The 23,507-nt window shown below is 40.5% G+C and overlaps 1 protein-coding gene across 3 annotated transcripts in view; it reads left to right on the plus strand.

The window, feature by feature from the left end:
- Window positions 1–3,807: 3,807 nt before the first annotated feature.
- The window catches only part of Hectd4 (HECT domain E3 ubiquitin protein ligase 4), a 178,055-nt gene continuing 158,355 nt past the window's right edge, over window positions 3,808–23,507 (plus strand). For all 3 annotated transcript variants that reach the window (XM_077796126.1, XM_077796127.1, XM_077796128.1), the window contains exon 1: window positions 3,808–4,169. In XM_077796126.1, coding sequence (XP_077652252.1) covers window positions 3,999–4,169 — 171 coding nt within the window. In that variant the 5' untranslated portion in view covers window positions 3,808–3,998. The remainder of the gene's footprint in view (window positions 4,170–23,507) is intronic.

A 23,507-nucleotide genomic window follows, 5' to 3' on the forward strand; every position in this document is an offset into this window, starting at 1 on the left:
TATTTTGCGGCCCTGAGCAAAGTGATTCTGGGTGGTTTCCCAGCTGAAAATGGGGAGAATTGACACTACCTGTCTAGGGTTATTGTGAGGATTTGATGAAACAGCCATTCCATTGTGCGCATGCGCTGGGAATTGCTAAGCAAGGACTCCACCGCTGCTTGCACCCCAGCCGGGGGCCCATCACAGTGGCCTGTGTTATTGTTTTCTTGGCACTGATCTGCTCCAAACTGTTGGCTTTGAGGTTTGCTTGCTTCTTGTCTCTTTCCCCCCATCAGGCTGTCAGTTCCATAAGAGAAGACTTTTCTACCTTGCTCATCCTTGGAAACCCAAACCACGAACTATGTCAAATAGCAATATGTTGCTAGACTTGGTGGCGCAAGCTTGGAATCCCAGCGATTCAGGAGGCTGAGGCAGGGAGATTGCAAGTTCAAGGCCGCCTCAGAAACATAAGGAGACCCTGTCTCAAAATAGGGCGGAGTGGGGGGGGGGGAGTACTGGGGATGTGGCTCAGTGGTAAAGTGCCCTGGTATTAATCCCCTATGCAACAAAACAAAACAAAACAAACAACCCTATATATCTATGTATATCATATAAATAGATCTATCTATCTATCTATCTATCCTAATCTATCTATTTATCTATAGTTGAATGTGTAAGAGGAATAGCCATGTCATTTTGGAGCATTTTCTACATATATTGGAATAGCTCTCTAGTTCTTTTTTCTTTCTTTCTTTTTTTTTTTTGTGGGGGGAAGGGGGTGCCGGGGGTTGAACTCAGGGGCACTCGACCACTGAGCCACATCCCCAGCCCTATTTTTTTTTTTTTTTTGTATTTTGTTTGGAGACAGGGTCTCACTGAGTTGTTTAGTGCCTCGCTTTTTGCTGAGGCTGGCTTTGAACTTGCGATCCTCCTGTCTCAGCCTCCTGAGCCGCTGGGATTACACGGGCATGCGCAACCGCGTCCAGCAACTCTTGTTTTTTGAGGGTCAGGAGTCAATTTTTCATATATTATTTCAGATATTTGATTATCTTCATCCTATATGCCACCCTAGGCTTTGACATCTGGTGGGGGGGCTAAACAAATAATTGTGAAAATAATATCATGACAATAAAATAAACAATTGTTGTAAGGAGCATGAGACTGTGATAACAGTACATCTTGTAAGAATTATTTAGTTGGGAGGGAGGCAGTGCAGGGTGGAGGAAGCAGTAAGTTTGAATCTTGTTTCTGCAACTTAGTAGCCAGGTCTAAAGCTGTGTCATTCTGAGCCTCAGTTCTTTAAACTATAGGACTTTCTGTGAATATGCTCTGAAGGGCATTACATTCCCTTATGAATGGTCGGGTAAACGACTCCCAAGTGCTACATAGATTTTCAAATTAAAAAAAAAAATTTGCTTTTATTTTTTTCAAAAGCCATACATGCTCTAAGACAAAACTTAAAAAAAAAAAATTTCAAAGTAAAAACCACAAGTCCCCAGGCACCTTTAAATATACTGTTTAGACTCACCCAAGTGTTATCAGCATGATACTTAGACTTTTATTCTATACCTGTACTCATATATGCATGTGATTTTTTTTTTAAAAAGGCAATCATCCTATAAAGCTTATTTTCTATGTAGCAGGAGCAGTGACACAGGCTGAGGCCGGAGGACCACAATCTCAAGGCCAGCTTTATCAATTTAGTGAGATTCCGTGTCACAATAAAAACCAAAAACATCTGGGAATATAGCTCAATAGTAAACATCCCCCGGGTTCAATCTCTAGTACTGCCCGCCCCCCCCCCCCTCTCTCTCTCTATATATATATATATTTTTTTTTTTTTTGTTTGTTTGTTTTTAAAGATAGGGTCTCAAAAACTATGTTACCCAGGTTGTGTTACCCAGACTCAGGGGTTCAAGAGACTCTCTATCCCAGCTTCCAGAGAAGATGGGACTGGTGTGTCCCACCACAGCCAATTTTAAAATTGAATTTTAAAACTTACTATTTTAGGCCAGCTGCCAGGACACATGCCTGTAATCCCAGTGGCTTTGGAGGCTGAGGCAGGAGGATCAGGAGTTCAAAGCCAGCCTCAGCAATTTAGCGAGGCACTAAGCAACTCAGTGAGACCCTGTCTCTAAGAAAACACAATATAGGGCTGGGGATGTGGCTCAGTGGTGCCCCTGAGTTCAATCCCGGCCCCCCATACCTTCTTGCCCCCCAAATTACTATTTTAGTTATTTTTTTCCATTTAGTAATTATATCATGAACATTCACTTGTATTAATATTCTTTATTAACATTATTATGATTATTATTGTTTCTGTGGTACTGGAGATTGAAGCCAGGAGCATTCTACCACTGACCTACTCCCAGAACCCTCCTACTCTTTTTTTTTCCTCCCCCCAATTTTGTAACAGGGTCTCACTAAATTGCCCAGGCTGCTCTGGAACATCAGCCTCCTGGGTAGCTGGGATTACAGGTATGTACCACTGTGCCAGGTCATAAGCATTGTTTTGAATGGTTTCATAATATTCCACATTATTGACATGTATTTCAGTTAACCAATCCCACATTTAAAATAATTATATTTTTTCCTCTTAAAAACAAGACTGAGGACGATTTTTTTCTCTGAGCCTATTCACTCTCCCTTCAAGGTTTTTTTTCTCTCTCCTTTAATAAACTCTGCTATGCTTTAACTAAAAAAAAAAAAAAAGAAAAAAAGAAAGAAAGAAAGAAAGAAAAACAAAAACCATACTGAGCTGCATATCCCTGTACTACTCCCTTGACTATGTGTTTATTTCCTTCAGACAACTTCCTCAAAGTTCAATTGCTGGAACAAAGGGAGTGCACCTTACTATTCTTCTTGTTGTTTTTAAGTAACTAGAGTATAGAAGTAATATAGAGAGAACAATTTCACCTCAACTATTCCAGACTAGCCTCACTCCCTTGGGGTAGCTCATATTAACAGCTTGGTATGTTTTTCCTCTACACATTTTTCTCTAGACATATAGCTGTTCCTTTCTTGTTTTTACAAAAATGGAATGTCATTAAGATCTTTAAGATACATTTCAGTGTTGAATATAACAGTTAAAATTACTATTAAATGCCAGGCACTGGCCTCCAAGAGTTGTTGACAGCTGCTTTACTTTCACGCTTGTTTTTCTTTTCTTTCTTTTTTCTTTTTCTTTTCTTTTCTTTCTTTTTTTTTTTTTTTTGGAGTGTTTATCCATACTACACTATTCAGTAAATACTAAGTATGTACTGCACAGTTCTACCCATTGCTTATGACCGGTGTGCAATGCCTATTCTGCGTCAGGCTCTCCCCGACCCTCTGGTGCTGTTTGGAACCCACGATCTCGAGCATGCTAGGAAACCGCTCTACCCGAGCCCCGCTTCGGATTTCTGCAAGGATCTCATTTAAACTAGACTGCAGGGCGTGAACCTCCAAGTTCTGCTAAGGGTGGGGGTATGGCCCCAGAGAGGGGTTACACCGGCGTGAGGGAAGGGGAGGCGGTGATGTCTTCTCCTAGTGCTTGCAGACCCAAGGTGACCCCGAATGGCTAGGGGAAGAAGGGGTCGGTGAGTCAGCCCGAGAGCAAGGTGGAATGGAGGGCAAGGTGGAACGCTGGGCGAGGTTCCGCAGCCCTAGCGCCCGGGTCCGCGGGGGCGGTAGGCGGGGCCAGACGGGAGGGCGGGGCCTGTATTGTCCGCTCCGCGGGGCATGCCGGGAGCCCCGCCCCCAACATGGCGTCTCACTGACAGTTGGCTGCTGAGCGGCAGAGGCGGATCCTGCTCCTCAGGGCGGCGGCGGCTGTGGCAGCAGCAGGGCCGGGGTCTCCGGGGCCGGGGTGGGAGGATGGCGGCTCGGGCCGCCTAGGGCGGAGCTGCGCGGGCCAGGCGGCCGGTGGGGCGCTGCGGGCGGGCGCGGCGGCCGCTGCCATGGGCTGGTGAGCGCTGCAGCTCCTGCTCGCGTCTCCCGGGCCGGGCGTCTCTCCTCAGCGCCAACCCCTCAGCCCGGCCATGGGCTCGTCGGCGGCAGCGGCGGCGGCGGCGGCCGCGGACTCAGCGCAGTGGCTCTCGGTGAAGGAGGAGACCATCTTCCTGCACGACGGGCTGATCCGGGTCACCGACCTGGCCGAGCTGCCCAGCGAGATCCTGGGGGCCCCGGAGGCCGCCGACACGGACCTGGAGGTGAGCGCGCCGGCCCTGGCCCCGGCCCCGCCGTGTGGCCCACCTGGGGCGCGGGCCCGTCCCCGCCGCGCCGTCCGCGAGCCGCCGCCGGCTGCCCTGCAGGTGTGTGGGCGCCGGGCGAGCAGGTGCGGCCGGGCCGCAGGTCTGCAGACCGCACGCCGCCCGCCGCCTGGCGGCCCCGCGCCCGCCGGGGATCTCATTTGTGGTTTCCTTCTCAACGTCCCGACACCCGGCATTTTATTAGACCATCCCTCTGCACTGCCTGGATGCCCCGGAGGAGCCGCCGCCGCCGCCTCCCGGGCCCTCTCTCCCCTCCCCCACAAGCCCCCTGCGCTCACTCCCAGGGCACACCCAGGTTGCTCAGCTTTGGGGACGTTTTTATTTAAACATTGCACACCCTCCCCCTGCTCTCCTTCCCAAGTTCTGTGTCGGGGTATGTGTGTATGTGTTCGGGAGAGGGTAGTGGCAGCTGCCGGTCCTCGATGGGCAATTCAGCAACTTCTCTGTGTCGTGCCTCGGATTGACACCCGGCCTTTGTCAGGGAAGCGGGGTGTAGACAGCGAGAGGGATGCTACCGCGGCCCTCCCTGCGCTCACGGTGCTCCTTAGGCCGCAGGGCCTTTTTGTGTGCTCAGGGGTCGCGGAGAAGCCCAGGCTTAGGGATCCGCGGCAGGTGCAAAAGCGGATCTCAGCAGTTGTGCTGCTGGGGTTGGGGGCAGAAGGAAACCGAATATGCCTGGTGGATGGGAACTTTCCACCGGCTTCGCTCGGTTTGATGTTTGCCTAGAGGTGGGAAAACTGGCAGTATCGTTTTATCCGCGCCGGCAGATGCTGACGCGGCTGCCATTCCACTTTGTGGGATGACATTTTGGTGTGTAGGTAGCCTGGGGTGTCATGAAATTCTTATTGTCGCAAGGAGGGCCCTCTGGGTAAGGCACAGAGAGGATGGTCTGTCTTCTGGCTATAAACGGAATGCGAGGAATCTTTTGTGTTTTGTGGTTTTCCATGCACTTTGGCTTTCAGCACAAGGAGCATTTTATAGAAATGGATTAAAACCCATTAATGTGTGTTTCTGGAAATGGCAGTGATCTGTTCGCGTTGGCTGAGACATTTGGACGTGCTTGAGATGCGAATACGTTCCACTGTATTTGTCTGGTTTTGAGGTTGCTTCAGCATTTCCGTTTTGAACTCTTAATTGACTTATTTTACAGTCTGGCCACCAAAACTGAGAAGATATAAGTTGGTAGGGAATTCCTAACATGAAATTATAATTTTATTTTATTTTATTTTATTTTATTTGGGACTGTTCTATAAAAAGCAAGGTGTGTCTGAGTATCTTATCTGTCTGAAAACTCAAGGAGTATTATGCTATGATGGTGGAATCTCAATTTAATTGGCTCTGTTATATGTGAAAGGTGGGGATTGGATGCTCTTTGTGTCTTGGAGATTAATCTAAGTTCATGGAAGCAAATATAAATATGTGTATACATATATAGAGATATGGATGTGTATGAATTATTTGCAGGATCAGAACGAATAAGATTAGCTAAAATACCTGTGCCATTAAATTGGCTTTCCTAAAATGTTTACCATATATATATTGTGTGAACTTGTCAGCTGTTTCACCCAAAGAACAATTTTAAAAGGATTCTCTGACCTGGTAGGTTTAATTTTTTTTCTTTTAATTTGTGGTATAGCCTCTCAGAAACTAACATGTGAATGAGTGATAAATATTTGTGACTGGCAGTAGTGAAGAACTTTTTTTTAAATTTCTTTCCAGGTGTTATATGGGCTACATAGCATCAGAAGATAGACAGCTAAGAAAAGCTTTTGTGGCTATTAGATTTGTTTGTGAGGGTATACTCATATTTAATTATTTAATAATGATTATGATTAAATATATCCTTTGTGTCAGGTATTATTTTTTTAAATTCTCAAAATACCTTGGGAGCTAAATCTTGTTACACATTGTAAGAGTTGTATATAGTACACTGTACAATTCTTGAATGTACAGGTGAGACAAGTAAACATTAACAGGTATACAGCTTGCTCCAGGTGACATAGTTAGAGAGCCTGGAAATTAACCCAGTTCTGTTCATTTCAAATACATTTGCTTCTAATCAATACTTTACTCCTCCATGCATGTATGAATCCCCCCGCCCCCATGAAACCCAGGGCCTCACCCATGCTGAGCGTGTACTTTCTCACTGAGCAAATATTCCAACCCTATTTGTAATTATTATTTTTTTTTAAAGAGAGAGAATTTTTTAATATTTATTTTTTTTTAGTTATTGGCAGACACAACATCTTTTGTTTGTATGTGGTGCTGAGGATCGAACCTGGGCCGAACGCATGCCAGGCCAGCACGCTACCGCTTGAGCCACATCCCCAGCCCTATTTGTAATTATTTTAAATCTCATAACTGGCTATGGTTGGTGTAATAAACAAGTATCTTTATTTCCTTCCTAACAACTGTTTCTTTTTCATATTTGAGGAAGATTAGAAGTTTATCAATTGTTTAAAGATGACTTTTTTTGTGGGGGGGGGTACCAGGGATTGAACTCAGGGGCACTCAACCACTGAGCCACATCCCCAGCCCTATTTTGTATTTATTTAGAGATAGGGTCTCACTGAGTTGCTTAGTGCCTCGCCATTGCTGAGCCTGGCTTTGAACTCCAGATCCTCCTGCCTCAGCCTCCTGCGATGTTGGGATTACAGGCATGCGCCACCATTCCTGGCTACCATCCTAATCAAATGCACTCTTCTAAGCTTCAATTTTCAATGCATATGTGGTTGAAAATGGCTATTCTTTATTGGTTTTTATTGTATAGGATCCTCAGTTAACAATTTGATTATGAGGGGTGGAACCCAAACTAGTTTGAGTAATTTGTGACTGGCAACCTTAACGCTTAAGACTGTAATATATCACAGTTTTAGAGCATGAAGGGAACTTAGAATGACCCACAGAGATAATTGTTTCCCTCATTTTAGAAAGAAATTATTCTAGATGGTTGGGAGAGATTATGACTTCTTGGTGGTTATAGCATCACTAGTTATGGCAGGGCAACAAATAGACCTGGGCTTTCCTGCCTTTGAATTCTGGTGGTTTTTCCACTCTATAAGTGCTATGTAAAGTTAAATATCAATCTTAAAAAAGAATCCACTCTAAGAAGTCAATTAGCATTGATTTAGGGTTTTTTTTTTTTTTTTTTTTTTTTTTTTTTTTTGTATCAGTGATTGAACCCAGGGGCACTTATCCATGGAGCCATATATCTAGCCCTCATTTTTAATTTTTTATTTTGAGACAAGGTCTTGCTAAGTTGCTTAGGGCTTCATTAAATTGCTGAGGCTAGCTTGAACTTGTAATCCTTCTGTCTCAGCTTCCCAAACTTCTGGGATTACAGGTGTGTGCCACCATGCTTGGCTTGAGTTAGTATTTTCATTTAAACAAGAGCAAAATGTTTGAATTAAAAATTTTCTTCCCAGTTAATTTTAGATAAATTTTTGAAAAAGATCAATAATATTTAGTCAAAAGATTAATATAGAGCTGGAGTTATAGCTCAGTGGTAGAGCACTTGCCTAGCACATGTGAGGAACTGGGTTGTATCCTCAGCACCATATTAAAAAAAAATAAAAAATAAAGGGTATTGTCCATCTACATCTAAAAAATAAAAAATTAATACAAATATTTGTGGAATTCAGAAGTGAGCTCGTTTTACTCTCCTGGATGTTGAGGTTATAGCAATTGATGAAATAAAATGCTTGTCATTAAAAAGCTTATATTTAGGGGCTGGGGTTGTGGCTCAGTGGTAGAGCGCTCGCCTAGCACATGCGAGGCCCTGGGTTCAATCCTCAGCACCTCATAAAAATAAATAAATAAAGTAAAGGTATTATGTCCATCTACATATATACATATATATGTATTAAAGCTTGTATTTAGGGCTGGAGATGTGGCTCAGCGGTAGCGCGCTCACCTGGCATGCGTGCGGCCCGGGTTCGATCCTCAGCACCACATACCAACAAAGATGTTGTGTCCGCCGAGAACTAAAAAATAAATGTTAAAAATTCTCTCTCTCTCTCTCTCTCTCTCTCTCTCTCTCTCTCTCTCCTCTCTCACTCTCCTCTCTCACTCTCTTTAAAAAAAAAAAAAGCTTGTATTTAGTAGGAGAATATAGATAATAATAAATAATAAGTATGTGACATGTACAGTCATCCCTCTGTGTGTACTTGGGGGAATTGGTTGCAAGACTCCCTTGAATAAAGTGGTGTGGTGTTTGCATATAACAGAGGGACATTCTCCTACATTCTTTAAATAGTTTACTTATAATACTTAAAAACAATGTGAATGGTAGGCAAATAGTTGTTATACTGTATGGTTTAGGGAAAATGATGAGAGGAAAAGGTTTGTACATGTTCTAGGTCTAGCTGCATGGTACATAAATGACTGGCAGGGGAACCCTGCTCAAACAGTTTGTGCTGGAGCGAGACTCAGGGTCTTTGAAATGGCGGGAGGCTGCTGAGGGCATGCTTACACATCACTTCATTTGTGTGGATTCAACATAATGCTTGGTGCAAGGCAAATTCAGGTTTTGCGTTTTGGAACTCTCTGTATATTTTTCCTGAATATTTTCTATCAGTGGTTGGTTGAAACTGCAGATATGGAGGACCAGTTCGTGTGTCTGCGTCCATGCAAGTGTTATGGCAGATGACAATTGTTGTGGGAAAAGAATATCTGGCTAAAGAGATGGAGAGTAATGTGGGAGGACTCTGTTTTATATCAGGTAAACAGGAAAGGAAAGCCTAGGATGGCTTTTGGGTGGAGACTTGAAGGATGTAAGTATAGAATGTGGCTGCTGAAGAAAGAGCAGCCCATGCAGAGAAGACGTCCTTAGCAAGTTTGGAGCTCTTAGTCTTTGTCCAGTAAGCAGAGGGGAGAGGAGAGTGATGTGAGTGCAGGGTGCAGATCAAGTAGGGCCTTGTATGTAAGGTCCTTGGATATTAGTTGAGTGGATCAAGTATGCAGAGCAAGGCATTTTCTTCTCCTGTAAAAATAGCTATCTTTCTTTCTTTTTGTATTGGGGGTTGAACTCAGAGGTGCTTTACCACTGGAGATAGATCCTCAACTCCTTTTGTTTTTGGTGAGACAAGATCTTACCAAACCGCCTTGAACTTGTGAGCCTCCTGCCTCAGCCTCTTGAGTGTGCACTACTGTGCCTGTTTAGAACATTAGTGTTTTTATAATAAAGGAAAAATTTAAAAACAAAATAATGGCTTATTTGTGAAGTTCCAAAAGGTTTCTGTTTTCTATTTCATATTTCTTTACAAATTCCAGTTTGGCATAGGCATTAGATAGGTAGCTAGGTAGATAAGTTGATTGCATCCCGGCTAAGATATGACTGGGCTACATCCCCAGCCCTTGTTCTCAGTCTTCATTGTTTGCTTATAAGGACCTCCCATTCCCTGCCACATATACATCCCCCAAATCAAGGCTTGAACTTGAATATTCAAATCAACTTTATTTGTGACTTCCCCAAACTGGAAACATTTTGGCTATATAGTGAATTAAATAAACAAATAAGTAAATAAATGGGTGATACATCCATACAATGGAATACTACTCAGCAATAAAAAGCAACAAACTGTTAATACTCACAGCATGGATTTATGCTGAGTGGAAGAAGCCAGACAAACAAGAATAAATATTTTTAAGATTCCATTTATATGAAATTCTAGAAAATACAAATGAATCTGTAGTCGTTGCCTGGATATAAAGGTGGGCAGGAAGGGATTGGAGGGAGGGATTATAGAGGAACATGAGGAGATTTTTGGGGTGTACACTTTAAATATGTGCAGTTTATTGTAGCAACTTATTACTTGAATAAACAAAACCCACAAATGCCCAGAGTGTTTTATGGATACACTTAGGACATGAAAAAGGCTAAGCAGTGTTTTTTGTTTTTCGTAAGGTTTTTGGATATTAGTTAAGGGAATTAAGTGGGCAGAGCAAAGCATTTTCTTGTCCTATAAAAATAGCTTCTTTCTTTCTTTCTTTCTCTCTCTCTCTCTCTCTCTCTCTCTCTCTCTCTCTTTCTTTTTTGTACTGGGGGTTGAACTCAGTTGTCATGGAAGGGCAAAAGCATTTGGATATGGAGTGATCAGCTGAAGTAGCCAAGGCTTTGGGAATTTATGTGAAATCTTTGAGATGATGTGTAGATATTTGTTGATCTGTTGTCCTAGGAGAATACCACTATCCTTTTTATCTTTAGGGCAAAATCCTTGGGAAAGAGTGTATACATACTTTATGGAATTCCAAATTTTAGATTTGGAAAAATTGAGGAATAAATTAATAAATTGCTGTTGTTGATTGGTAGCATTCTTTATCATGCAGTCAATGAGCCCTGGAGTAAGAGTCCCTGAATCTTGGTGCAGTGTTCTATGAGATTGGGCAAAAGCTCAACCAGCTCTTAGGCATATTTGGTAGCACTGAAATGTGAGAAGGAAGCATCTGAAGTCCTTGTGAGGTAGTATGGCCTGGAGTTAAAGTCACATTTAAAGAGTCAGACTGGAATTGAAATTCTAGCTCTGACCCTTGCTGGCTGTGTGACCTTGGGCAAATTCCACACCTTTCATTATCCCTGTTTCTTCTTCTGGTGTAACATCTTTGTCATCATTGTTACCATCACCATGACACCAGCACAGCATAGTTCATGCCAGTGTCTATGCTGAACGTCCACACCCATCTTGTTTATCTTGTTTAACCTTCATGAAAACCTTATAACCTTGTAAAACCATATAGCCTTCATGAAAACATTATCTTTTGAAAAATATATGTGTATACATAAAAAAACTAGGGCACTCTGGCACATACAGAAGTAACTTGAAGAATATCATATACACAGTGGCAAAGCTGGCTGAAATCCGTTATTCCAGCCCAGGGTTCATATTCTTAAACTTAGTGTAAAGATTAATAATAATAATGCTTATAATAATAACAAATAGGGTTAATGTAAGAAATAAAAATGGAAGTGATTATTTTTTATTTTGTTTAAGTTTTTTTTTTTTTTTTTTTAGTCATAGATGGACACAATATCTTTATTTATTTATTTTTATGTGGTGCTGAGGACCAAACCCAGTGCCTCACGCATGCAAAGCAAGTGCTCTACCAATGAGCTACAACCCCAGTCCTGGAAGTGATTATGTATTTGAAGTGTATTGACTCTTTATTTTTTTTAATTTATTTTAATTAATTAATTAATTTTTTTAGTTGTTGATAGTCCTTTATTTTACGTGGTGCTGAGAATTGAACCCAGTGCCTCCCACATGCCAGGCAAGTGTGCTACCACTGAGCTCCAGCCCCAGCCCTTGACTCTTTTTATAAAGTGCTATGTTGTTTTATGCATATTAGTCAGCTGCTTTTTATAAATGAAAGCAAAATTCTTATTAACAGATTAAAAAAAAAAGATTTCTCTGGAATTTTCTTCCTTCCCAACTGGGTTTGCATTAGCTAGGCAGATGAGATAATAGTCTTCATTTCAGCTTTTCTCCAGTTGTATTTCTAAAGTCTTGCTAAATAAATCAGCCTTGATTATTATCTGCCTTCTTGGCTTCCATATTGACTGTTACAAAATACCTTCTGTTGGCTAAGGCTACTGGGTAGGTTGTCATGCACCTGTTCTTTCATAGGTTATAAAATGCCTGTGGTGATAATTATGAAAGGGATGTAGATTTCTGAGAGTTTCCCATGCTTTCTCTTCCCTCCTCTTTTTTCCATTTTCTATAACAGTGGTCATAGGGTGGACACAAGGAGTGTAGTCTGCTTTGCAAGAAATTTAGTCAATAGTGATAGACAAACGTAGATAACAGCAGATGAAGCCAGGTTTGGTGGCGCAATTGTAATCCCAGCTACTTGGAGGCTGAGGTAGGAAGATTAAAAATTCAAGACCTGCCTGGGCAATTTAGTAAGACTTTGTCTCAAAGTAAAAAGGGCTGGAATATAGTTCAATGGTAGAGTGTCCCTGGGTTCAATCCCCAGTAGTCCCCCAAAACAAAACAACAACAGCAAACCCAGCAGGTAGTCAAGTATGGGACAAGTACAGCTATTTCAAAAGGAGAGAAGACTGCAGAAATTGTATAAATATTATTTTTTTTGTATTTTTGGTTACGCTGGGGATTGAACTTAGAACCTGAGCATGCTAGGCAAGTGCTCCACCTCTGAGTAACATCCCCATCCCTTTTTATCTTTTATTTAGAGACAGAGTCTCACTGAACTGCTTAGGACTTTCAAAGTTAGGTTGCTGAGGCTTGCTTTGAACTTGTGGTCCTCCTGCCTCAGCCTCCTTAGCTCTTGGGATTACAGGCAGGTACCACCTTGCAGGTTCCCTCATCCTTTTTAAAAAATATTTATTTTTACTTGTAGTTGGACACAATACCTTTGTTTTATTTATTTATTTATTTTTATGTGGTGCTGAGGATGGAACCCAGAGCCTGGCATGTGCTAAGTGAGTGCTCTACCACTGAGCCACAACCCCGGCCCCTCCCTCATCCTTTTTATAAGAACACTTGGGATTACATTTAATTTATGGCCCACTCAGATTATGGAAATCCCCATCCCCAAATCCTTAATCACATCTGCAAAGTCCCTTTTGCCATCAAAGCTCCTGTTCATAGTTCCAGAGGTCAGACGTGGAAGGTGTCATTTTTAGTTAGGTGTTGTAGGTGTCTTGGGAGTTTTCAGTTTTTCTTTTGCAAACCAGTCCTTCAGTGCACATCATTGCATGTCCATGGGTGCACATGTGATAGTATTTCTCTAGGGTAGATCCTTAGAGGTAGAACTGCTGGGTCCTAGGTGACCATTTTAATAAATACTACCAAATTGTTCTCCCAAATGGCTGTGCCAGTTTCTACTCCCAGTATCAGTGTTTCATGGGACTGCTTTTCCTCACACCCTTGTGGAGACCATTTTAGAATTCAAGAGTTTGCTTAAAATTTTTCATTTTACTTAAGCCAGTGGCTCTCACTCCATAGATGACATTATATATCACTGCTATTTCTTAAAATCTGCTATTTTTACAGTAGGCATAATTGGGTATCTGGAAATGCATGCCAAACCCTGGTCAGCTGTAAGAGCCAGAGTTTTCCCTTGGTGCCATCCAGCTCTTATCAGTTCACTTCAGGACCTCTCTGCTTGATCTCCTTCAGCTCTTGGCATAACCTCATTTGGGTCAGTAATCCAGTTAATACAGTCCATGTCCATATATAGGCAGGAAAGAAGATGACTTCTTAGTCTGTGATGTTTGGGGACGCTGCCAGAGGCCAGCAGAGCCAGGGAGCTGCTCTCACCAGGCTGAGATGCCTTGGTTTTTGAAGTATGCTCAGAGTGCACAGGACTTGTTTTAACAATTTGGACTCAGATTCCCTTAAAAGTTTCTCTGTTCCATATTAATATAATGAGTAGTTCCACATTTTTGAACCTGATATTAAGTGAATTGTATTTTGTGATATGCAAAACTTTGTGTAGGGGATGGAGACAGTACTGGGAATTAACCCAAGGCCTTGAGATGCTAGACAGATCTCCATCAGCCCTTTTTCATTTTTTTTTTGAGACAGGGTCTCATTTAGTTGCTGAGGCTGCACTCAAACTTGCCATCCTCTTGCTGCAGCCTCCTGAGTAGCTGGGGTTACAGGTGTGTGCCACCATGCCCAGCTGCAAAATCTTTTTGATTATAAAAAATAATACATGAATACTGTAGAAAATATTTAAAAATATGCGAGACACTGTTTAAATAGCCTGGAATTGCATCAGCTAGAAAAAAAATATTATTTTTAAAATTTTGAACCCAATACCTTTATTTTAAAATGTTATTGAGTTTTATGTGATGCTGAGAATTGAACCCAGTGCCTTGCACGTGCTAGGCACATGCTAGGCAAGTGCTTTACTGCTGAGCCACAACCCCAACCCCCCAAATTAATTTTTAATTATGTTCTTCAAATCATTCCTTAGTATACCATACTGGCATTATATACTATGTATTGTATTCTTACTGGATACATTTTGTTGGATTCTATTTAAAACAATTTTTAATGGCTATATAGTAGTGTCGTGCACCCCCACCCCCCAGTTTCAGAACTTGGGGTAATGGGGCACTACCAGTGAGCTGCATCCCCAACTCTTTGTGTTTTCTATTTTGGGAAAAGGGTCTCATTGGATTGCCCAGGCTGCCCTGGAACTTGCCATTCTCCTGCTTCTGCTTCTAGACTAGCTGGGATTATGGGCAAGCACCACCATGCTTGGCTACACAATAGTTTTTGGATGACTATGATTGTTTTTTATTTTACTACTATTACTTTAAATCTGTTATTATAAAGATAATACCAATTTATAGAAAGTTAAATGATTTTTAGTGCTTAGAGTCATTGTTTGATAAAAAGCTTGGTGAATTTTAAATTTGTAGTTAATAAAGTGTGTTTCTGCAACCTACTACTGTTGAGAAGTTACAGTATAAAGGTATTTAAATAAATAGTACTATATAATTCCTCTCCTAATAACATTGAACATATATGTGGAGCTTTGAGTTTAGAAAGTGCTATTACATACATATGTGGGATAATTAATGTTCCATGATGGGACACATCAGAGTGCACAAATTTGAATCCCTAGTGTTTCTACTAAAACCCGAAGTTGGATGAATTACTAGGTCAGAGTACAGTATGTAGCAATTTTAGATTAACAGTAAGGAGATACATAATTTGCAAACTATTTTATGCAAAAATTGTTTATTTAGGAATGCTAATAACTACAGATGCTTTAAGTAGTGGTTTTATACCAACAAAATATTAACATTCAGCTTGTATTTGTAATGGATCTTTTCTGTGTTTAGTGTGCTTGCTTTGTGCTCTGTAGTTTGCATTACTGATTTCATATGAACAATAGGTGTAGCTATTTGCTGGACTGAGTAGAAAATCGGGACCTTTGTCTTTGTTGATATGTTTGGTTTTCTTACTGCTGAAATGAAATAAGAATAGAAGAAGAATCTGTGTCAACATATTTGCATTTAAACAGTGGTACATAATAGAACTAACTATCTTTATTTCTTTTTAGTTTGTTCTTTTTAGTTATACATGACAATAGAATGTATTTTGGCAAATTATACATACATAGAGTACATAACTTATTCTATTTAGGATCCCATCTTGTGGTTGTACATGATGTGGAGTTACCCTGGCTATGTATTCAAATACAAGGCTAGGGAAGTTATGTCTGATTAATTCTACTGTCTTTCCTATTCCCCTTCCTCCTCCCTTACTTCATTCCCCTTTGTCTAATCCAATAGATTTCTATTCTCCTCCACATCCTCCCTTGTTTGGGTCAGCATCCACATATCAGAGAGAACATTTGGCCTTTGGTTTTGGGGGATTGGCTTATTTCATTTAGCATGATAGTTTCTAGTTCCATCCATTTACTGACAAATGCCATCATTTCTTTCTTCTTTACAACTGAGTAATATTCCATTGTGTATTTATACCATACTTTCTTTTTTTTTTAATTTTTATTAGTTGCTCAAAACATTACAATGATCTTGACATATCATACATTTGATTCAAATGGGGTACATAATCTTATTTTTCCATGTGTACAGATTGCAGGATCACATTGGTTATACAACCACGTTTATACATAGGGCCATACTAGTGTCTATTGTATTGTGCTGCCCTTCTTCTTTATCCAGTCATTTGTTGAAGGACACTATGTTGTTTCCATCCTTAGCTATTGTGAGTTGAGCTGCTATAGACATTGATGTAGCTGTATCACTATAGTATGCTGTTTTTAAGTCCTTTGGGTATAGACTGAGGAATTGGGTAACTGGGTCAAATGGTGGTTCCATTCTAAGTTTTCTAAGGAATCTCCATACTGCTTTCTATAGTGATTGCACCAATTTGCAGTCCCACCAACAATGTATGAGAGTACCTTTCTCCCCACACTCTCACTAACATTTATTATTACTTGTATTCTTTATAATTGTCATTCTGACTGGGGTGAAATGGAATCTCAGTGTAGTTTTAATTTGCATTTCTCTAATTGCTGGAAATGTTGATCATTTTTTCATGTATTTTTTGACCATTTGATCTCTTCTTCTAAGAAGAATTTGTTCAGATCCTTTTCTCATTTTTGATTGCATTATCGATTTTTCAGGTGTTGAGTTTTTTTAGTTCTTTATATAATCTGGAGGGTAATGCTCTTTCTGAGGTACAGGTGGTAAAAATTTTCTCCCATTCTGTAGGCTCTCTGTTCATGTTCATGTTCTTGATTGTTTCCTTTTTTTTTTTTTTTTTTTTTTTTTGTGAAGAAGCTTTTCGGTTTGATGCCATCCCATTTATTGATTTTTGATTTTACTTCTTGAACTTTAGGAGTCTTATTGAGGAAGTTGATCCCTAAGCCATTATGATGGAGAGTTGGGCCTACTTTTTCTTCTAGTAAGTGCAGGGTCACTTGTCTAATGCCTAGGTCCTTAATCTACTTAGAGTTGAGTTTTGTGCAGGGTGAGAAATAAAGGTTCAATTTTTCATTCTATTACATATGGATTTCCAGTTTTCTCAATACCATTTGTTGAAGAGGCTATCTTTTTTCCAATGTAAGTTTATGGAAAAAATGTTATGCCTGATTAATTCTACTGTCCATCCCATTCCCCTCCCTCGTCCCCTCCCTTCCCTTCATTCCCCACTGTATGTCTAGGATGAGATAACTGCATTTATGTGGATGTGTCTTTGTGTCTTCTATTCTGTTCCATTGGTCTTCATGTCTGTTTTGGTGACAATACCATGCTGTTTTTGTTACTATAGCTCTGTTCTTTATTTCTTTTTTTTTTTTTTCTTTTTCAAAGAGAGAGTGAGAGAGGAGAGAGAGAGAGAGAACTTTTTAATATTTACTTTTTAGTTCTCGGCGGACACAACATCCTTGTTGGTATGTGGTGCTGAGGATCGAACCCGGGCCGCACGCATGCAAGGCGAGCGCGCCACCGCCTGAGCCACATCCCCAGCCCTCTGTTCTTTATTTCTTGATGTCAATTCCTACCAAATCATTAAGTTATAGTATAATTGTAAAACAGTTTATAGGTTATTTAATCTAAAAAGAGGAAATATGGGAAAAAGTTCAAAATATGTTTAGAGACTTTGGGGAAAGGGTGTTTTGATGAACTTATAATAAAGAAAAATTTATTTTCCCAAGGGGATATTCCCTACCCCCAAGACTTTATGGTTGGTAAACTTTAAAATAAACTTTTTCTTAAATTTTTGTAGTGCTAGGGATTGAACCCAAGACCTCACACATGCCAGAGAAGCACTTTACCATAGAACTACATCTCTAGCTCCCCGTAGAGATTCTTTTTAAAATTTTTTAGTTGTCAAAGGATATTTTTTTATTTATACGTGGTGCTGAGAATCGAACCCAATGCTTCACACATGCTAGGCAAGTGCTCTACCACTGAGCCCCAACCCCAGTGCCCCTGGAGGGATTCTTATCCTGAATAGAATTCCCAGGGTTTATGAACTTGGATGGGAACAGTAAAAATACATTTTTACTTTCACATACTTTTAGCTGAAATTCAGCATTTCCTCCAGTTATGAATGTAGTCAACAAACCTCCATAGAATTGGCAGAACCTGTGACTTTGCAACAAGCATTATAGGTATTATTTTATCATATTGCAGTTGTTGAACTGTCTTAAAGTATGGTTTATGCTCACCATTGCTTAGGAAATATGGTAATTATTAGATCTTGTTATCCAATGTGCTGATAAATGAAGCTCCTATGTTATGATGTCATAGGTTTGTTGAATATTTTAGTAACTGTATTTCAGTGTACTATGACAAGTTTCTTATAATCCCATATTTTTTTTTTTTAAGAGAGAGGGGAACAGAGAGAGAGAGAGAGAATTTTAATATTTATTTATTTTTTCTTAGTTCTCGGCGGACACAACATCTTCGTTTGTATGTGTTGCTGAGGATGGAACCCGGGCCGCACATATGCTAGGCAAGCGCGCTACCTCTTTAGCCACATCCCCAGCCCTATAATCCCATATTTTGGTTTTGGTTTTGACTTTTGTTGTTGCTAGGGTGGGGGAGGTGCTGGGGAGCGGGAGGTGCTGGGGAGAAAAGGAAGGGCCTTGAGTATGTTAGGCAAGTGGGTGTTCTGACTTTGCCCATTTGTCAAATATCCTGTCATTTACAATGAAGTTTTATTTATTTATTTATTTATTTATTTATTTGTGTGTGTGTGTGTGTGTGTGTGTGTGTGTGTGGTGCTGGGAATTGAACCCAGGACTTTGTGCATGTGAGGCAAGTACTCTACCAACTGAGCTATATCCTCAGCCCTGAAGCTGGGTTTTTTAAGAAAATAAAATATCTGATAAAATGACTTTTTTTAAAAGCCCAATTTTCTCCCCTCCCCTTTGTCTGAAAAGAATGTTGGTCAGCTGAAGGTATGTGAAAAAAATTTCAGTAACACTTTATATTGGTGTCTTATACTTCTAATTGAAAACCATTTTAAACAGGTGGCCCCAGGCAGTAACAGTTGCTATCCCCAGAGAAACATTGTTTTTAAAGTCGGAAGTTCATTTTACTTTCATCTTCTCTATAGAGTACAATTATACTCTTGTGGTTTCTTTTATTGTTCAGATTGTTACTTTACATTTGCTGCTGACAGGTTTCAGAAGTTTTGCTTAAACAATCTCCAGAATTGTGCTGTTCAGTTGGTTGCCATTGCCCACATGTGGCTGCTGGGTACCTGTAACATGGCTAGTCAGAAATGAAATGTGCTGAAAATATAATGCATAGAGTACTTGGACGACATCATGCCAAAAAAAGGAGAAAGATCCCATTAATATCAATATTCCTTTATATTAGTTTAATGTTGAAATGATAATATATTGGATGTGATGGGTTAAGTAAAATATGATTTAAATTTTAAAACATCAAAATTAATTTTATTTCTCTCTATCTATCTATCTATCTGTCTGTCTATCTATCTATTTATGCAGTGCTGGGCATTGAATCCAGGGGTGCTCTACCACTGGGTTACATTCCCAGCCCTGTAATTTTTTTTTTTTTTTTTTTAATTTTGAGACAGGGTCTCACCAAGTTACCCAGGCTGGCTTCAAGCTTTGGATTCTTCTGCCTCAGCTTCCCAAGTACTGGGATTGTCACTGGAGAGAAATGTCTTTGGAGAAGGGTCCAAGGAGTTCTGGAGGGAAGGGGGAATTGGACTCAGAATCGGCTGAGTTCTTGGCCTATTTGATGGGAAAGAATTTCAGCACATCCTAGACAAAGGCATAGACAGAGGTTTATTTAGGAGGTAGGTACATATTCAAGGGGGGTTGCAGAGTGTTTCGAGAATGGAAAGCCTCTCCTTGGGGAGGGGTGCAGTATTTACAGAGGGGTGTATTTAGGGGCTGCACTGCAGGTGGAGCTAGGGTGGAGTGGCAGTTTCCCCTACAGCTTACATATTTCCCACATTTTAAGAGCTCTGCTTTCTGCATTTCAGTGACTTTTGGGAGTTTCCTTTGAGACTTAGCATATATCTCTCTCTTTATCCTAAATCCTTATCCCAGGATTATAGCTGAGCCCATTGGGTAGGTTTGTTATCTTTATTAATGTGGCTACTAAAAAATATTAATTTTTTTCTTTTTAAAATTGATTTTATTATTTTTTAAATACATGTCAACAGTGGAATGCATTACAATCCTTATTACACATATAGATCACAATTTTTCGTATCTCTGTATATAAAATATGTTCACGTCAATTTATGCCACTATACATGAACTAAAAAATATTAAATTTTTGTATGTGTTTTATATATTTCTTTTGGATAGTGTTCCTTTAGACAGATTGGCCAACTTGTCCTTAGGGCCATATCAAGATAACTTTTTCTCAGTAAAAAGCTCTTTAGTTGTTGTTTTGTTTGTTTTGGTATTGGGTATTGAATGTGGGGTGCTTTACTACTGAGCTGTTTCCCTGTCTTTTTTTTTTTTTTTTTTTTTTTTTTGAGACAGGATCTAGTTGTTGAGGCTGGCCTCAAGCTTGTGATTGTCCTGCCTCAGTGTCCCAAGTTGCTGGGATTACAGGTGTGAACCACCACACCTGCTTAGAGAAATAGGTTTTTTTTTTCTTTTTTTTTGAGAGAGAGAGAGAGAGAGAATTTTTAATATTTATTTTTTAGTTCTCGGCAGACACACATCTTTGTTGGTATGCAGTGCTGAGGATCGAACCCAGGCCGCACGCATGCTAGGCGAGCGCGCTACCGCTTGAGCCACATCCCCAGCCCGAGAAATAGTTTTAATAAACAGAGAAGCTGGGCATGGTGGTGCATGTCTATAATCCCAGCTACTCAGGAGGCTACAGTAGGAGGATTGCCAAATTTGGGGTCAGCCTGGGCAACTTAGACCCCTGTCTCAATATTAAAAAAATTAAAAAGGTCTGGAGAAATTATTCAGTGTTAAAGCACCCCTGGGTTCCAACCCTAGTGCTGGGGTGGTGATGGAGGTGGGAAATAGTGGGAATATTCTCTTTAAAAATGCTATAGTAGGGGCTGGGGTTGTATCTCAGTGGTAGACCACTTAGCTGGCACATGTAAGGCACTGGGTTTGATCCTCAGCACCATATAAAAATAAAAAAATAAAATAAAGGTATTGTGTCCATTTACAATTAAAAAAATACGGGGGCGGGTGGGGGGAGAATGCTATAGTACACATCTGTAACCATCTAGCTTTATTTATCATAAATCAGAATGAGAGACTTTAGAAGAGACTTTAGAGACTTTGTTTAAATTGATGGGATTATTTTGCTGTTTGTGTTATACGCATAATTAAAATCATGTTTATGGCCATGTGTAATGTAGTATATAAATTATCTGTATATTTAGAAATTTTAGACAGCACATGATTCAAAATTTCTAAGGTTTCCTACAGATGCAGCTCAGTCATAGAACACTTTTGTAGCATGCCTGAGGCCCTGAGTTTGATCCCCAGCTTCAAAAAACAAAACAAACAAAATTGAAAGTTTGAAAAGGGAATACAGGGGCAAGGCTTCACATCCTTCCCACTCCCAATCCCAATAACAGCCAGCATTACTAGCTGCCTAGGTCCCCCAGGGACGGTTAGTGCGCACACAAGTGATACATTAGCCTGATTTGCTGGTCTCCCCTTTCCTCTGTTCTAACCACCTTAGCCTGTTGGAAATAGCAGGACTGAAAGGCTCCCATCCTCAGGGCCTTCCTCTTCCCTCTGGATGAAGTTAGCTTCCGTAAAGCCACCATCAGGTGGGTAATAGAGCTGGCATTTTTGAGACTATTAAAGAATGAAATTATTATTTTTTTATTTATTTATTAGGTGTAGATGGCCACAACATAATGCCTTTATTTTTATGTGGTGCTGAGGATCAAACCCCGGGCCCTGCCCGTGCTAGGCGAGTACTCTACTGCTGAACCACAATCCCAGCCCAAGAATGAAATTCTTAAAACTTAGCATGTTGAAAAAAAAGTGAAAAACAGTGACATTAATCAGGAAAACTTAAGCCCTGTTTGCAGATAAGTGGGGAAGTTTTGAAACAACTGGAACAGTGACTCTTTTCAAATAAATATATACAGTTGTTTTAGCACAGTCCCGGTGAGTACAGATAGATCTTTCAAGGACCATAGCAAAAGAGACAGGGGACCTTTAGCTCAAAGGCTTACTGATTGCAAGACTGTTTGGTAATTCTTTAATAATTGGGGATACACCATGTTAACTGGACCTAGAACAATTCTCCTAAATTTTGATATGGCAGATTCATCTCCTCTTTCTCCAAGCAATTATGTCAGTGCTAAAAAAGTCACCCTTCTTGCTTCTGGAGTTAGGCACTTATATGTTAAATAAGTATTTAACATATTTGATACAACATTAGTGTTTTTTTTTTTTTTTTTTTGTGATGCTGGGGACTGAAGCCAAGGCCTTGTGCATGCAAGGTAAGCACTCTACCAACTAAGCTATACCCCCAGCCCAACATTAGTTTTTAAATATGTATAAAATGCTGTATTACATGGTTCTTTGCTTTGCCTATCATTTTTGGAATGCATCTTTTTTTTTATTGGTTGTTCAAAACATTACAAAGCTCTTGACATATCATATTTCATACATTAGATTCAAGTGGGTTATGAACTCCCATTTTTACCCCAAATACATATTGCAGAATCACATCGGTTACACATCCACATTTTTACATAATGCCATATTAGTAACTGTTGTATTCTGCTATCTTTCCTATCCTCTACTATCCCCCCTTCCCTCCCCTCCCATCTTCTCTCTCTACCCCATCTACTGTAATTCATTTCCCTCCTTATTTATTATCCCATTCCCCTCACAACCTCTTATATGTAATTTTGTATAACAATGAGGGTCTCCCTCCATTCCCATGCAATTTCCCTTTTCTCTCCCTTTCCCTCCCACCTCATGTCTCTGTTTAATGTTAATCTTTTCTTCCTGTTCTTCCTCCCTGCTCTGTTCTTAGTTGCTCTCATTATATCAAAGAAGACATTTGGTATTTGTTTTTTAGGGATTGGCCAGCTTCACTAAGCATAATCTGCTCTAGTGCCATCCATTTCCCTGCAAATTCCATGCTTTTGTCATTTTTTAGTGCTGCCTAATACTCCATGGTGTATAAATGCCACATTTTTTTTTATCCATTCATCTATTGAAGGGCATCTGGGTTGGTTCCACAGTCTAGCAATTGTGAATTGTGCTGCTATGAACATCGATGTGGCAGTATCCCTGTAGTACACTCTTTTAAGGTCTTCAGGGAATAGTCCGAGAAGGGCAATAGCTGGGTCAAATGGTGGTTCCATTCCCAGCTTTCCCAGGAATCTCCATACTGCTTTCCAAATTGGCTGCACCAGTTTGCAGTCCCACCAGCAATGTACAAGAGTACCCTTTTCCCCACATCCTTGCCAGCACTTGTTGTTGTTTGACTTCATAATGGCTGCCAATCTTACTGGAGTGAGATGGTATCTTAGGGTGGTTTTGATTTGCATTTCCCTGACTGCTAGAGATGGTGTGGAATGCATCTTAACACGTGGGGTCATACAGATTATTGTGCCCTCTGGGACTCAGAAGGATAGTGTGCTGAGTCAGTGACAACCTGGTACTCCAAAATGCTGCGCCTCTGGCAGATATATACAGATATAGAGAGGGAGCCCAGGCCTAGGTGGCAACACATCTAGCCAGCTTTTAGCCCAGCTCTTTTAGCCCAGCTCTTCTCTATCAATGAGAAGACTTAAAGGAAATATATGAGGTAACATACTCAACAGCGACTGG

The sequence above is a fragment of the Urocitellus parryii genome, chromosome 3 (genome assembly GCF_045843805.1).
Source record: "Urocitellus parryii isolate mUroPar1 chromosome 3, mUroPar1.hap1, whole genome shotgun sequence".
In the NCBI taxonomy this organism is placed as follows: Eukaryota; Metazoa; Chordata; class Mammalia; order Rodentia; family Sciuridae; genus Urocitellus; species Urocitellus parryii.